At 39.9% G+C, this 13,121-nt stretch overlaps 1 protein-coding gene across 1 annotated transcript in view; it reads right to left on the reverse strand.

Annotated features, from left to right (window-relative positions):
• The window catches only part of tsc22d2 (TSC22 domain family 2), a 32,578-nt gene extending 29,883 nt beyond the window's left edge, over nt 1-2,695 (reverse strand). Inside the window, exon 1 of the mRNA XM_087783543.1 lies at nt 410-2,695. Within this exon, the coding sequence (XP_087639669.1) occupies nt 410-1,944 (1,535 nt within the window). The 5' untranslated portion in view covers nt 1,945-2,695. The remainder of the gene's footprint in view (nt 1-409) is intronic.
• Nucleotides 2,696-13,121: the final 10,426 nt, after the last annotated feature.

Genomic DNA, 13,121 nt, shown 5'->3' on the forward strand with positions numbered 1-13,121 from the left:
GTCTCACACAAGCTTGACATTGCTGGTGAGAAATATTCCATATATTCCCCAGGCAGTGGACCGCATGAAATTGGAGTGGGGGCTGAACATGGCCCTTGGGCCTGACTTTGGACAAGTCTGTACTAGGTAAATGCAAATATTTCTCCTTACATTTGTTCTCTGAACAGTTGTGAAAAGAAGGGAATTCTTACGGGTGTTTAAGTCATGGCCTCACGGCTGCAGAATGCAAAAGGAATGTATAAATATGAAGGGCAGTTCCTGATACCAATGACAACTATTTAATCTGCCCTTTTATTTATCTTAAAGTTACACGATAGGTTCTATAAACGTGGTACAATATACTAGTTATTTTGACTGTCAGACAAATAAATTTGAATTTACAATGACTTTTTACAGGACGTCCTCTTACCCGTCCTCGTCAGCATCCATGGCGATGTGGATGTTGAACAGGCTGTTGACAGCGGGGCTGGGCAAGTTGAGACCCTCCGTGATGAAAGGCTTCACAGCATCCCTCCCCGGGACGATGCTGGAGTGAGGTAGAGCGTCCGACTTCTGCCGGCCGTCTTCGGCGTGGATGCTGAAGCCGGCGTAGAGGCTCACGTTCGACCCTCCGTGCGCTCCCTGGGGATGGATGTTTCCAGGCGCTTGACTTGGCACCCCCAGAGCGGTGTTGTTGTTGGTGGTACTGGGCACTGTGGCAGGCACGTTCAGCATACCGCTGTGGGCGCTGGTGGTGACGACAGAATGCGTGGAGGCGACGTTTAACCCCCCCGAAAAAGGCTGATGAGGGTTCACAGGCTGCTGGTGGCTTGTTCCTGGGTGTATAGGAACCATACTGGACATGTTGCCCATGTGATGCATGGAACCCTTGGCTACGAGTCCAGAAGGCATGAATATAGAAGCGGGCCCCCCCTGGCAGGACGACAGCCCGACAGAATGGGACGTCACCACGAGGTTCTGCGTGCTTGAAACAAAGTGCTGCTGACGGTAGTCCGGCTGACCGGAGTACGCGAACGGATGCTGCGTCTGCGTGACCGGAGGCATCATGGGTGACTTCTGCTGCATGGCACCTTGGTGCACGCCGTTGACGCTGTTCGAGAGGAAGTTTTGAGAAGACACGGGCTGCATGCTGACCTGTTGCTGCGACGCGTCGGCGAACCCCGTCGTCTGGAAGGCACTTGCTCCGTTCCCGATGTGAAAACTGTAACCTTTGTGCAGGGACTCCGACGGGTGAGGGTGCGAGAGATGCGCGACGGAGTAGCCGCTGTCCGCAGTGCCCTCCAAAGAATGCGACGAGAACGCACTGGTCGTGATCACAGAATTACTGGTGGTCCCCAGCCCGATGTCTCGGTCCAGGCTGTGGTTCGGGATTAAAGGTGGCCTTACGCTGTCTATAGTCCGATTCGAATCAGAGTCTTTCTCGTAGAAGTCCGTGCACGTCCACCTGCCGCGTCGGAAGGGCTCTCCGCTGCTGTGGTCGAGTTTGATGACCCTGAATCGAGAGGTACAGCTGGTGCTCGCGGGGACCACCGTGTGCGTCACACTAGTAGAGGGGGTCGTCACGATTGATGTCAAAGGGTGGCCGACCGGACTCGTGACGAAAGGTTGACTCGCAGCCGGCACGGGCACGTTTCCTCCCATGTTACGACCGGAGCCCACGCTCTTGTAAGCGGGCCCCCCATTGACCGGACCTGTCAGATGCCCTGGGACCTCCTGCGACTCCCCCACGTTGTTGAGCGTCTCCTCGGACGAACTCCTGTCACACACGCCCAGCAGCTCGGCGCGAGAGACGTCAAAGATCTCCGACGACACGTCCTCCGTCCGGGACTCGTCCGGGTCGTCCAGGCTCTCGGTGTCCTCCGTGATGCTGCTGGCGGCCACCTGAGCCTGGGTGACACTCGTGATCTGGAAGCAACTTTTCTTCTTCGCAGGCATTTTAGACATGTCGGCGGTTCAAAAAGAGTTCTTCGCCCCCCCACAAACCCCCGGACGGACAGGAAGTTCGAGACTAAAAAAAAAAAAAATGTCTTTAACGTGTATTTCACAGCTAAAGGGTATCAGAAAGATGATCACATGGCATTTCCATACCGTTTCCTTCTCTCTTCCTCCCCCCGTTGACGGTGAGAGTGTCACAATCCTCGAGGCCGGATCCTCCAAAAAGAATGAAAAAAAAAAACTCCCGAAGACAGATCGTCAGACCCGAACACACACGAACTCTCGGGCGGACTCTCCCACCCGAACAAGACTCACGCCTCGGCTGAAGAAAAAAGTTACTCGGCGCCCTTGTGAAAAAGTTCTTGTCAAGCGGTTTCCGCCGGTAGTTTCGGTCCTAAAAGGCGGGCCCGGTTGCCTGTTCCCCCCCGCACTTCTTGTGCACTTCTCTTCCCCCGGACTAGCCGAGTTAGCCGCTGTTAGCTACTTTCCCCTGGCTCGGTAACAGCACACGCGCGTTTTCATGATGTAAACAAATCCCTCAAACGGTCGATATTCAGCTTGTAATTCCAAAAAGTGTGGCGGCAGGAACGCCCGGGGAGTCGTTGCGGACGAGCCTCCGGGGAGGTGTGTGGGACAGCTCTCTTCTGGGCAGGCTAGCTGACATGAAACCACTTTACCACAGCGACTGCGAGCTAACGGGCAGCTAACTGCCTGCCGCTCTGCTAACACATCCCACCCCGACAAGATGGCAAGAGAGCGTTGCATTGTGGGTATTGAGGTCAGGTTTTAATTTGTTTTATTTTACTTTAAAAATACGTTTAATAATAATCGCGCTATTCATTATTGTTATTTAACGCATATAGTATTTTAAAAATATATTATTTTGAGAAGATAATACAATGCAAGATAACAACTTACGTTCAAAGCGCAGTCGTCATTTCCGGTTAACTTTAACAGCCTCAAAAACTACTTATGTATTAATTAATTTAGACGCTTTTAAAACCGTTTTCCTCACCCTTTGTATCTGGAATACCTTTTTTTTTAAATTGTTGTCATTTAAAAAAAACGCTCCTGTTAATCCTCTCTAACTACTTTTGACAAAAACCGAACACTAGTGGCTTTGTCTCGCAAATGCAGCTTCCGGAATTAAAAAAATTTGAGATTTAAATGGGAAAAGCTGCTTGTGACTCACATCCCTTGAGTCACAGCAGGAGGTGTTACACATAAGTCATGAATGAAATGCTTTATAATAGGCCATGTCATCTGACTCACTGGATTGGTATTGCAATACTAAAGTTCTCAGATTCACTTCTCCTTTTTTTATTTCAGTTTTAAAATCTTGGATATGTTCGGAAAACCTTTCTTATTCAGAAGCCTGTTCACTGTAATCTTGTTCCTTTCGGAACTTGACAAATTTGTGACATATTTGTTATGGTAAAATCCTACTTTATATTAAGAAAATATTGTGAGAATGAAATTATGGCAACTTTTACATGTCAAGTGTGTGGAGATCGGAATGATTCACAGTTATAACACAGATACTTTTATTTGTGTGCCGGCAAATAATGCTCAATCACTGTTGAGATGTTGTTATGGGTTAAAAAGAAATGATAGGGAGGGACAAGAAAGGATAGATTGACTCTTTTGATGATGATGTTTCATCTTCTTTGTGTACCTTAAACACAGTAAAAGCTTAAAGTATACACATTCATGTATAAGCTGTAGATACATAAACAACTCATTGTAGCAAGCTAAGAAGGAGAAGCCGTGGCCTAATATCGGCAGAGATTAACAAGCTCAAGAAGTCTTAACATTTAATCTAAATGGGTTTTTTTTTTCGTTACTGCATTGTTGGAAGTTTTTGAATTATGGATTCCATTTGAGGACACTTTTTTCATTTAAAATGATATTTTAATAATAGGGATTATTTTGATAGTTGCTGCATCTTTCAGATAGAAAGGTTAACTTTGCAATGAGTCCAAGAAAGTTATACTAAAACACATTGTTGAAATTTTTTCAGCACTGATTAGCACAAACCAGCCAACGTCATTGACTCATATTTCCGTAGGATATTTCACATCCATCCCTCTCCAGGAAACAGGAAATTCTTTATATGCTCCATGTGCTGTGACCTCCCTGGTTTCAAAAAAAAAGAAAAAAGTCCCTCAATCTGTTTAATCTTTTGTGGATCGATGAGAGATATGAACGGACGTGTAATAAGACACGAATTGAAAAATATCCCCTTGTGTTGACAGTTGAAGATGTTGCTCAAGTGATTTCACAACTCGTGCAGACTTCATGTGACCATGATTCAGATGCCAACTCAGCACTTATGTCACCTCTCTGAACGTGTCAAAACTCAGGATTTTAATCTCACTTTACGAGTGGATGTGTTGCACCTTTTTAAATGTGAAGCGTGTAATCTAGTCTTGACTCAACACCTACAGTCACATGTGAAGGAATATGGCCAATGTACACAGGGTTTTGCTAGAAGCTATAACAGACTTTATTTTAAAGGTATTTGAAAGAAATAATAATAATAAATAATGAAATCAAGCTATTTTCCAAAAGTGATGTATGCATAAGTAATTTAAATGTGTTATAGATCAAGTTATTATTCTAAATACTACTTTTTCAATTCATTACCATAATAGTGCTCATGTTTTATACTACAAAAATAAAATAATAATTTATATTTTTTCTAATGTTTTGAACACATTTTCCTCTAATCTAGTAGTATATTTCTTAAGGTATTTCTTGTTAATACCTGGAATGGTTCTTAATTAATTTATAATATCATGTTTTTGCTAATGAGAATATAAGGTTTGTTCATTAGAAGTTGTTTAAGAGAAATAAAAACAAAAATCAATTGTAACCATCGGAGTCGTTACATAATTAGTTTTAGATCCTGAGTAGATTCATTTTTTTCAATTCCTTTTTTTTTTTTTAATTTTGCAATGTTATATAATGTTTAAAAGTTTAAAAACTGGTGGCCAATGGCATGTTAATATTTTAGTTGTAAAAAATACTTTTCTTTTCTTATATTTTAGGTTTGTTTCAACCACTTGTTACTTAAGGAAGGGTCACCAGGGTCTTTCAATTAAACTGATACCATTTCCACATTGTGTTAAGATCAACTCTGACATTCACATTATGTAGGACACATGTGACCTGCAAAAGTATTTTCCCACCACAGGCATAAATCACTACTAATATGGTTTTTTGTTACCAATCTTTTAATAGAGCAGACCAATGCATCTTTACCGGCTCGTAAATGACAACATACTCTCTGTATAGGAGATCTCAACTTGCAGGTTGGGGTCCCATTGCGGGCCCCGCAAGTTTTTATGAGTGTAGGTCTCCATCTCTGGACGAGGTCAAATGGTTAAGGAATATAGATCGTCCCATCAAATGCTATCATTTTGATAACATTTAATTATATGGTTATCCCTTGTGTTGTCTATGGGTACAGATGAACGACCTCCATGTTCACCTGAGGAGACCCAGAGACAACACAAGGGATACTACAAACATTTTAGTTTTCGGCCTCTGGTCAGTGTTAAGATGGAACAGAGTTCTCTAAGAAATAGCATATTAGATTAGACAAACATGAACATAATTAAGTTGAACCACAAAAAAACGTTAAAAATAAATCAAATTGGGATCAAAGGTTTGCAGAAAGAATATCTGCAAAAGAATTGACCTCTGGATGACACCCGGTGAGTTGAGTTTGAGACCTCTGATGTAAGACATGACATGATAAAAAAATTGTAAAAATGAAAATATTGAATTATCATGATTATTCTACATGGGACTTTCAGTGGAAATCTTCTATGTAAAATAACTAAATCTATTTATATTCTAGGTATTGAAACATGCACCATGTAACCTACTCAAATACACGGTTTTGCTCATTTTAAATTTCTTAAATAAATGAGTATAATATGCAAGAAAGGGCACCAGTTTTGAGAATTACCCAATTTGTATTTGTTCGCTTAGCATTTAAATGTGAATTAAAAGATGATAAATACACTTAAAAAGAATTAGAATTAGAAACTTTTGCATATACAGACAAAGAATTGAAAAATCAAATCTTTCTCAGATTATAATTTCATTGAAAAATCCTATTTGAGCTCAGCTAAAATAAAAAATACATTCATAATAATTGCATCAATAGTAATATAATAATACTTTCCGTCTCACAAGATCAAATATTTTAATCTTGTGTCAGCAGTTTCTCTCAATTATTTGGCATGAGGGGTTAATCTCAACCCTCAGGTGACCGACCGCCAATTTAATTACATGCTTATATAATATCTTCAATCAGATCCCACTTATGCAACTTCCAGATGCAGCTTTGTAGATGTTTATCAAATGCAGTTATGAGATAATGTATCTTCCGATCGCCTGACTGGATGTGTTTCCAACAGTCAAAACATCGGCGGAGATCAGCAGATCTGAGTTATTCTAACGTGTATTTGAGCATTAAGCGAACAAACAAGCGAGCGGAATAGATTAATGAGTCTGCGTCCGCCGTAATCCACCTTTCCTCGTCAATACTTGCCATTCATTGTTTCAGGATTACCCCAAACCCTGGGATTTAAAGAAAGAAATGCTGTAGAAAAACAATGTTGCAACATCAAGTCCGCCCAAGATCTCTAAACTTAGTGGCACTTCTTTGGTAGCTGCAGCGCGAGGGCTTTCCTGGTATGGCCGAGATGTTTGTGTAGCTGTTTGTGTTTATTGACTCTGGTCTGAGGCTGAAGACTACCAGGCTGAGCTGTGGCGCTTAACGCTCCGACACGCTGGGTCCACTTTCATTCGACCACCGCAGTTACAAGACCGGCGTTGTTGCTGGCAGTATTTCGGGGGGCCGGCGGTCACTTTCAGCAGCTCGACCTGAGGGACCTCTGGCCTCTTCGCAGAGCAGCGCGGGGCCCAAAAGTGCATCATCAACAAACACACTGACCAAACATCAGTCATCGACGGCTAAAAACAGGCTTCCCAGGAGAGAGGTGAGACAAGAGGTTGGTTCAGGGCAACTTTTGGCCTGCACTAAAAAACTGAAAGAATGGAAAAAAGGCACGTGGATCTTGAGCAATTCTGGGAGTTTAACGGCTCAGAGAAACACGTCTCTTCTTGTTTCGCGTTGACCTGGATCGTTCATTTGACTACACTAAAGTGTATAATAAAATAAAATTACCTTCTGGTTCCAGGTGACCAATTCTGTCCGCGCCAGCGTCCAGTTGGACCAGAATACACTGGATTCACAGAACAGGCTCAGTTAAAGTCTGGTGTATTTTGGGAGATTGCTGGGTATATTTTTTCCCTTTCCAAGCACCGAGGTATGCGCTTTTCCCTCAGACATTTTCATCGTGAATTCTTTTCAGAATTGGCCTCGAGGGAGACTCAACATTTGCATCCGATATCCAGGGATTATCTGGATCGTAACGCTTGCGATTTGATCACATCCACTGTTCTCGTTTACAGGATGATTGATGTGGGAAGGGATTGAGTTTTTAATACCACAATTATGAAATCTTCTTTTGGCATTTCCCATCAGTTATGCTACAATGTGTTTGCTTGAACATAAGGTATCTTACAAATCCTACCTCTTCATCTCCTCTATAACCCCAATGGTTTTCCTCCTCGCCTCCTTTGACCTGGTAAAACAATCAGTATCATCTTTAATTTGTTGCATGATGCTCGAGGCACGGAAACCTTAGAAGGACTCAAGGATACTTATGGTTGCATTATGTCCAAGGGAGGCAGAACTGAAACCATCCGTCAAAGCAAAGAGTAAAACGTTTATTTTCAAAAAGAAGTGATGACAAGAACCTTTTATAGCTTAACTTTTGTTTAAAGATATCCTTCTTTGAGCTTCAATATGTATTTTTACTCATGGGTTAAGTTGTTTTATAAAGATACATCTGAAATGCACTGACATTTTTTCAAGATGTATGAACATTATGCCGTAATGTGTAGCGTTAATGGATTTTTTTCTTGCGTTAACTTTAGAGATCTTGTTGGCCATGTTATGATGTGATTTCCCTGAAATTTGTAAGTAGTTGTTTTATAGTCCATCATTGGCAACAATTGTGTGTAAATGAAAGTCTCAACAGAAGCACTAGCATCAGCACAAATGCTTAATTTAGTCAATGACCTTGAGGAAAGATCAATAGCATCAGTGGAAGACAATTATTTAAAGAGATCTTTCAAAAGTTGAAGTCTTCCTCTCAAAGATGCAGTAAGTCTCTCATCATGACCATGTTTTGAACTTATTACTTTATAAAGTTCTTCCTCCGTCTGAAATCTGGGCGAACGAGAGGTTACGAGAGTCCATTATGACGTAATAATGGTTTCACTCCCCCTTCAAGCCAGCTGTAATCACACCCCGCTTTGTTTATAGAATGAGTCCCTTGGAGGTGGAGACTTCCTGGATTGATCAGGCACAGTGATAAACCTTGATTCTTGACCAATCACAGCAAGAGTTTTCAGTGGGCGGGGCTTAAGATCTTTCTTTAATGTCAATATTTCAATGAAAAGAGAGTTTTGTACAAACAGACACTTATGATACAATAGAGTCCAACATCTATTTAAGTCACACTTAAATCAACAAATTTGTTCATCATTACGGAAAGAAATAGGAAATACACTGGAGAGATTGAGCGCTCCAATGAATATAGGAAAATTCTCTGAAAAGTTGTCAAGCTTTTCCACTATTAATCAACCTGGATGAAAAAACACCAGAGTGAAAAACAGACTTTTTGATAGATTTTGACATGTAGTTGTGGGTAGTTATGGAAAAATCTCAACACATGGGCACAGGTTTTAAAAATGACTTCAGCAATGGTAACTGGAAGTCGGACAAACTAATAAGTGTAGTCAGATAAAGTAGGCACTTCTTAAAGATGAACAGAAAAATGTTGAATTACACAACATTGTCACAGATAATCAATTAATTAAAAAATAAATATATGATGTTCTAAAAATGTATGTTAGTTTCATTTTAAAAGCATCACATGTTTTTGTTCTGAAGTACTGCAACCACAAAAGGTTCTCGCCGTGCTGTTCTTTTCTAAATATACTCCTAGATTTGTTGAATAAAAACATTTCAGACAAATGGCATCTCTACAATCCCGCAACACAATTTCAAAAGATGTTGAATTTCTCACATGCCAAGAATTCAGCTTGAGTTATATTGTCTGGGACACTGAACACTCTTTTTTTTGTTCACTTTTACAAACCACTCTTACAAAAATGATTCAAAGACCTTCTTGTCCAAGGGTGTGAGGACATGCTATCTCTGAGCGTATTTCAATATAAACTGTTTTGGTTGGAAGCATCGTCCTCCTGCTGTCTTGCATGAAGTTGGTATGTTTTATCTTAAAATCACGTCTCATACTTTCAATCTTGTTCTTTGGCAGACATAAGTCCAACATGCCAGCGATGCTTTTTTAAGCCCGACATCCATCAGCGCGTGTGTGGTGGATGGTGTTGAAGTCAGATGGGATTACAGGAATTTAAAATGAATTAAGACAGACTGTTTCTAGAGAAGATTGGAATGTCAGCGGCTTCTACATGGAGTTTGATGGACACTATATATATATATATATAAGAAGATAATAAATAAAGGGATTGTCTACTTAGTTAATCATATAGAAAAGCTACTTTAATGTCATATTTAAGACATATATGATCCATTTGTTTACCTCAGGCATAAATCTTTTCCTGCTTATTTTACCTCATCATATGATTCTATTCTACCGTCCCATAAATGATAATATTCACTCTTTTTTAAACATAATGCATACATTTATTTAGACTTAGAGCATTTTGATTTTAACCTTAATATTTTACAAAAATACAAAGCGTTACGGGGGGGCTGATTTGACCTACACTATGACTAATTCGACCTATACTACCATCTAATATTAGTAATTTGACCAATACTACAATCTACTATTACTAATTTTACCTATGCTACCATCTGAAGTTGTTAATATGACCTATACTACAATCTACTATTACTAATTTGACCTATACTCATCTGTTTTAGATTTCAATCACTGTAAAAAAAATTGTTGAGAAATAATTATTTAGAATACAGATGCATTATGGGGTGGTGGGGTCGAGCTTAACAGACTTAACTGAGACCTAACTTAGACTTAACTAGCCTGCTTGAGACTTTGGCTCCTGCAGTGGTTTGGATGATGTCATCTGTTGGATAATCATTGTTTTCATTACAGCCAGAAAATGTAAGTGTTATGGGCTAAAAAACTAAATAATTATTAAAAGGTCATCATTTAATGAGTAATATTAGCTTGTGACTCTTGACAAGAGTTATATAAATTGATGTAATAATTTCATTTAATATAAAATCATATTTTATCCTCGTAGAAGAATAAGGATACACCAAAATACTGAAACACCAAAATATTGCATTTTTCTTTCACAAAACTGTATCAATATTTAGTAGCAATGTATCGTTTTCTTTGGTTTTCAAATAATATTTTATTTTTTCAATTAAAATGCACATATTCAAATATTCAATATCTTCATTTTCAAGACGCAGTTTCGGTCACGTTTACTCGACAAATAATTAAAGTAAAAAAACAAACAAGCCCGAGGCTCCCGCGGATTCAGACATTTTATTATATATAGTATTCATCTGAAGTTAGGTCCGTGAAAATTAACTTGTCTCAGGTGCCAAAACAATTCAGGACCCTCTGTCCTATAACATCAAAAACAAATTATTATTTAGCTTAATAAACCATTAAACGTTTCTGCTTCTTTATATGACCAAAATAATGTCAATCCTAGACTTAATTTAATTTACATTATAACTGTATGTATCTAAGGTGTCTGTTCTTAAGTGAGGGGATGATAGTGAAGCATACATTTCAAGTAAGCAGCAGAAAAAACAAGGTGTAAAAAGCAGACCCAGGTTGTCACCTGAGGAAGTCAACCATCCCTCTAAAAAGCCAAACAAAGCCAACTATGCGTTGCTACGGCTCATTGCATGTGTCAACTTTGAGTTTTGACGGACAGAAGCTTTTTCATTTTTTCACAAAACAAATTCTTGGCTTTAAACCTTTGACAACACAAAAAAGGATAATCCCTCCATGTGTCAACTTCAAGGACCAGGGGGCGCTATTTAAAGCACAGCAATCAAGATATCAAGATCCACTCTAATGCATGTGGACGACTCACCAAAGGTCACAGTTTTCTAGCAAGATTATAAATGTCAAAAGGTCAGAAGGTTCAACCGAGAGGAGTCACAACACGTTTGAAGAGACGTTTCGTCTCCTCGGAACGCTACAGTATTCTGCCAGAAGGGCCTGGAAGAGGTTTCCGGGGAGAGGAAAGTTTGGGGCTCTTGGCTAAGGCCACTGCCACCGCGACCTTGCCTCAGATCAGCAGTAAGTAAGTAAGTCATTTTTATTTGTATAGCACTTTTCCAGACCAGGGTCATAAAGCGCTTAAACAATCAAAACAATATTCAATAAAGTATATACTTTAAAGGTCAAGATAAAACTGATAACATAACAGGAGTTCCAGAAAATCAAGGAAAAGCCTGAAAAAATAAAAACTTCTCAAGATGTTTCTTAAAGTAGTCAGTAGACTCCATCAAGCGCAAAGAGAGAGGAAGATCGTTCCAAAGCTTAGGAGCAACAGCCTGGAAGGATTTCTCTCCTCTGGTCCTGAAGCGTGTTCAGGAACCATCAGTAGATTCTGATCCACAGACCTCAGAGCCCGAGCTGGGGTGTAAGGCTGGATCAGATCAGTAATGTAAGGAGGAGCCTGACCATGAATAGATCTGAAAGTAAGAACCAGAATTTTAAAGTTGATCCTGAAAGAAACTGGAAGCCAGTGAAGAGTTTTAAGGATCAGAGAAATGTGAGTTCTTCTACTAGAGCGGCTCAGAATTCTCGCTGCAGAGTTTTGTATTAACTGCAGGCAAGACAGATCCTTCTTGTTAAGACATGAAAATAAACTAATAAACAGTAGAAGATGGATTCAACTCTACGTGAACAGCTTGACTTCTTATGCAATGTTCATTCATCCGGACAAAAAAGTTTGAACCATAGAACGATTCACACGGTAAAAGAGAATTCTTTTGTTATGAAAAAAACCTCCGAAATGGTTTCTATTCAAAGCTCTTGAGCAGTTTTATCTCTCGTCAAACAGTCTGTGTGTGGTGTTGTCTTTAAATGAGTTTGTTTACACAGTCACATCACGGGCACTCGGCTCCCGATCGCAGGACAAAAGGAGAGTTTAAGGCGGCGTAAATCATGATGTTGCAAGACCAATACTTCGTGTGAAGTCTGCGTAAAGGTTAAGTTTAGGTCGCGCAAAGGTTAAAGGTGATGAAAGTCATCGGGGTAGATATGCGTGAAAATCCAGACGATGACTTTTGAAGGTTGGAACACGATTCATCGACATGCCCGCGATCCTGTTTGTTTTTGCTCTACAAGTTGAAAGTTACAAAGACAAAAGTTATTCAGTTCAAGTCAAAGTTTTTTCACTTTCAGATTTTTTTGCACTTGTTGGAAGCGGCCGTGTGATGTAACCCGGGAGACGGTGATGGCGGCGAGCACTGGATGAATAAACAAGCTTGTGTGAGAGAAACCAGAGGACTGTTCACAGGAAACACTGATTCAATGCACCTGATTCTGCTGTGAGGAGTTTGTTCCAAGTTTGTTCCCACTTTTGGGGGAACACCAAGAAAAGCACCAAGACAGGGCAAACCTCTGCCAAGGAGCGGATTTCATCTGACTTCCTACCGCACAGCATTCAATATCATCTCTAATAATTTCACTAAAGATTATATGGTTAATTGAACAATAATATCCATTTAACAGTTTGGTTTTTGCTCCCATTTTCCAAAGATCTATAAGATTTTCCATAAACACAAAGATCTTTAACATTTCTTTAAAATGTCGATCAGAAATCTGTGTAAATCTTTTGGCACTTCTTATTGGCCGAGAGAACCCATCCAAGCTCCCAGGTGAGAACATCATGAATATTGGCCACAATAAAAATAAACAGCAAATCCAAAAAAACAGATGACGAAACACAAAAGAAATGTAGAAGAAAATTGGTTAAAATGAATGATAAAGGGAAAATGTTACATCTTAGATCTTGAATATTAAACTTCTTAAAAAAAAAACGTCATTTTAAAC

The sequence above is a fragment of the Callionymus lyra genome, chromosome 2, assembly GCF_982586985.1.
Source record: "Callionymus lyra chromosome 2, fCalLyr1.hap1.1, whole genome shotgun sequence".
In the NCBI taxonomy this organism is placed as follows: Eukaryota; Metazoa; Chordata; class Actinopteri; order Syngnathiformes; family Callionymidae; genus Callionymus; species Callionymus lyra.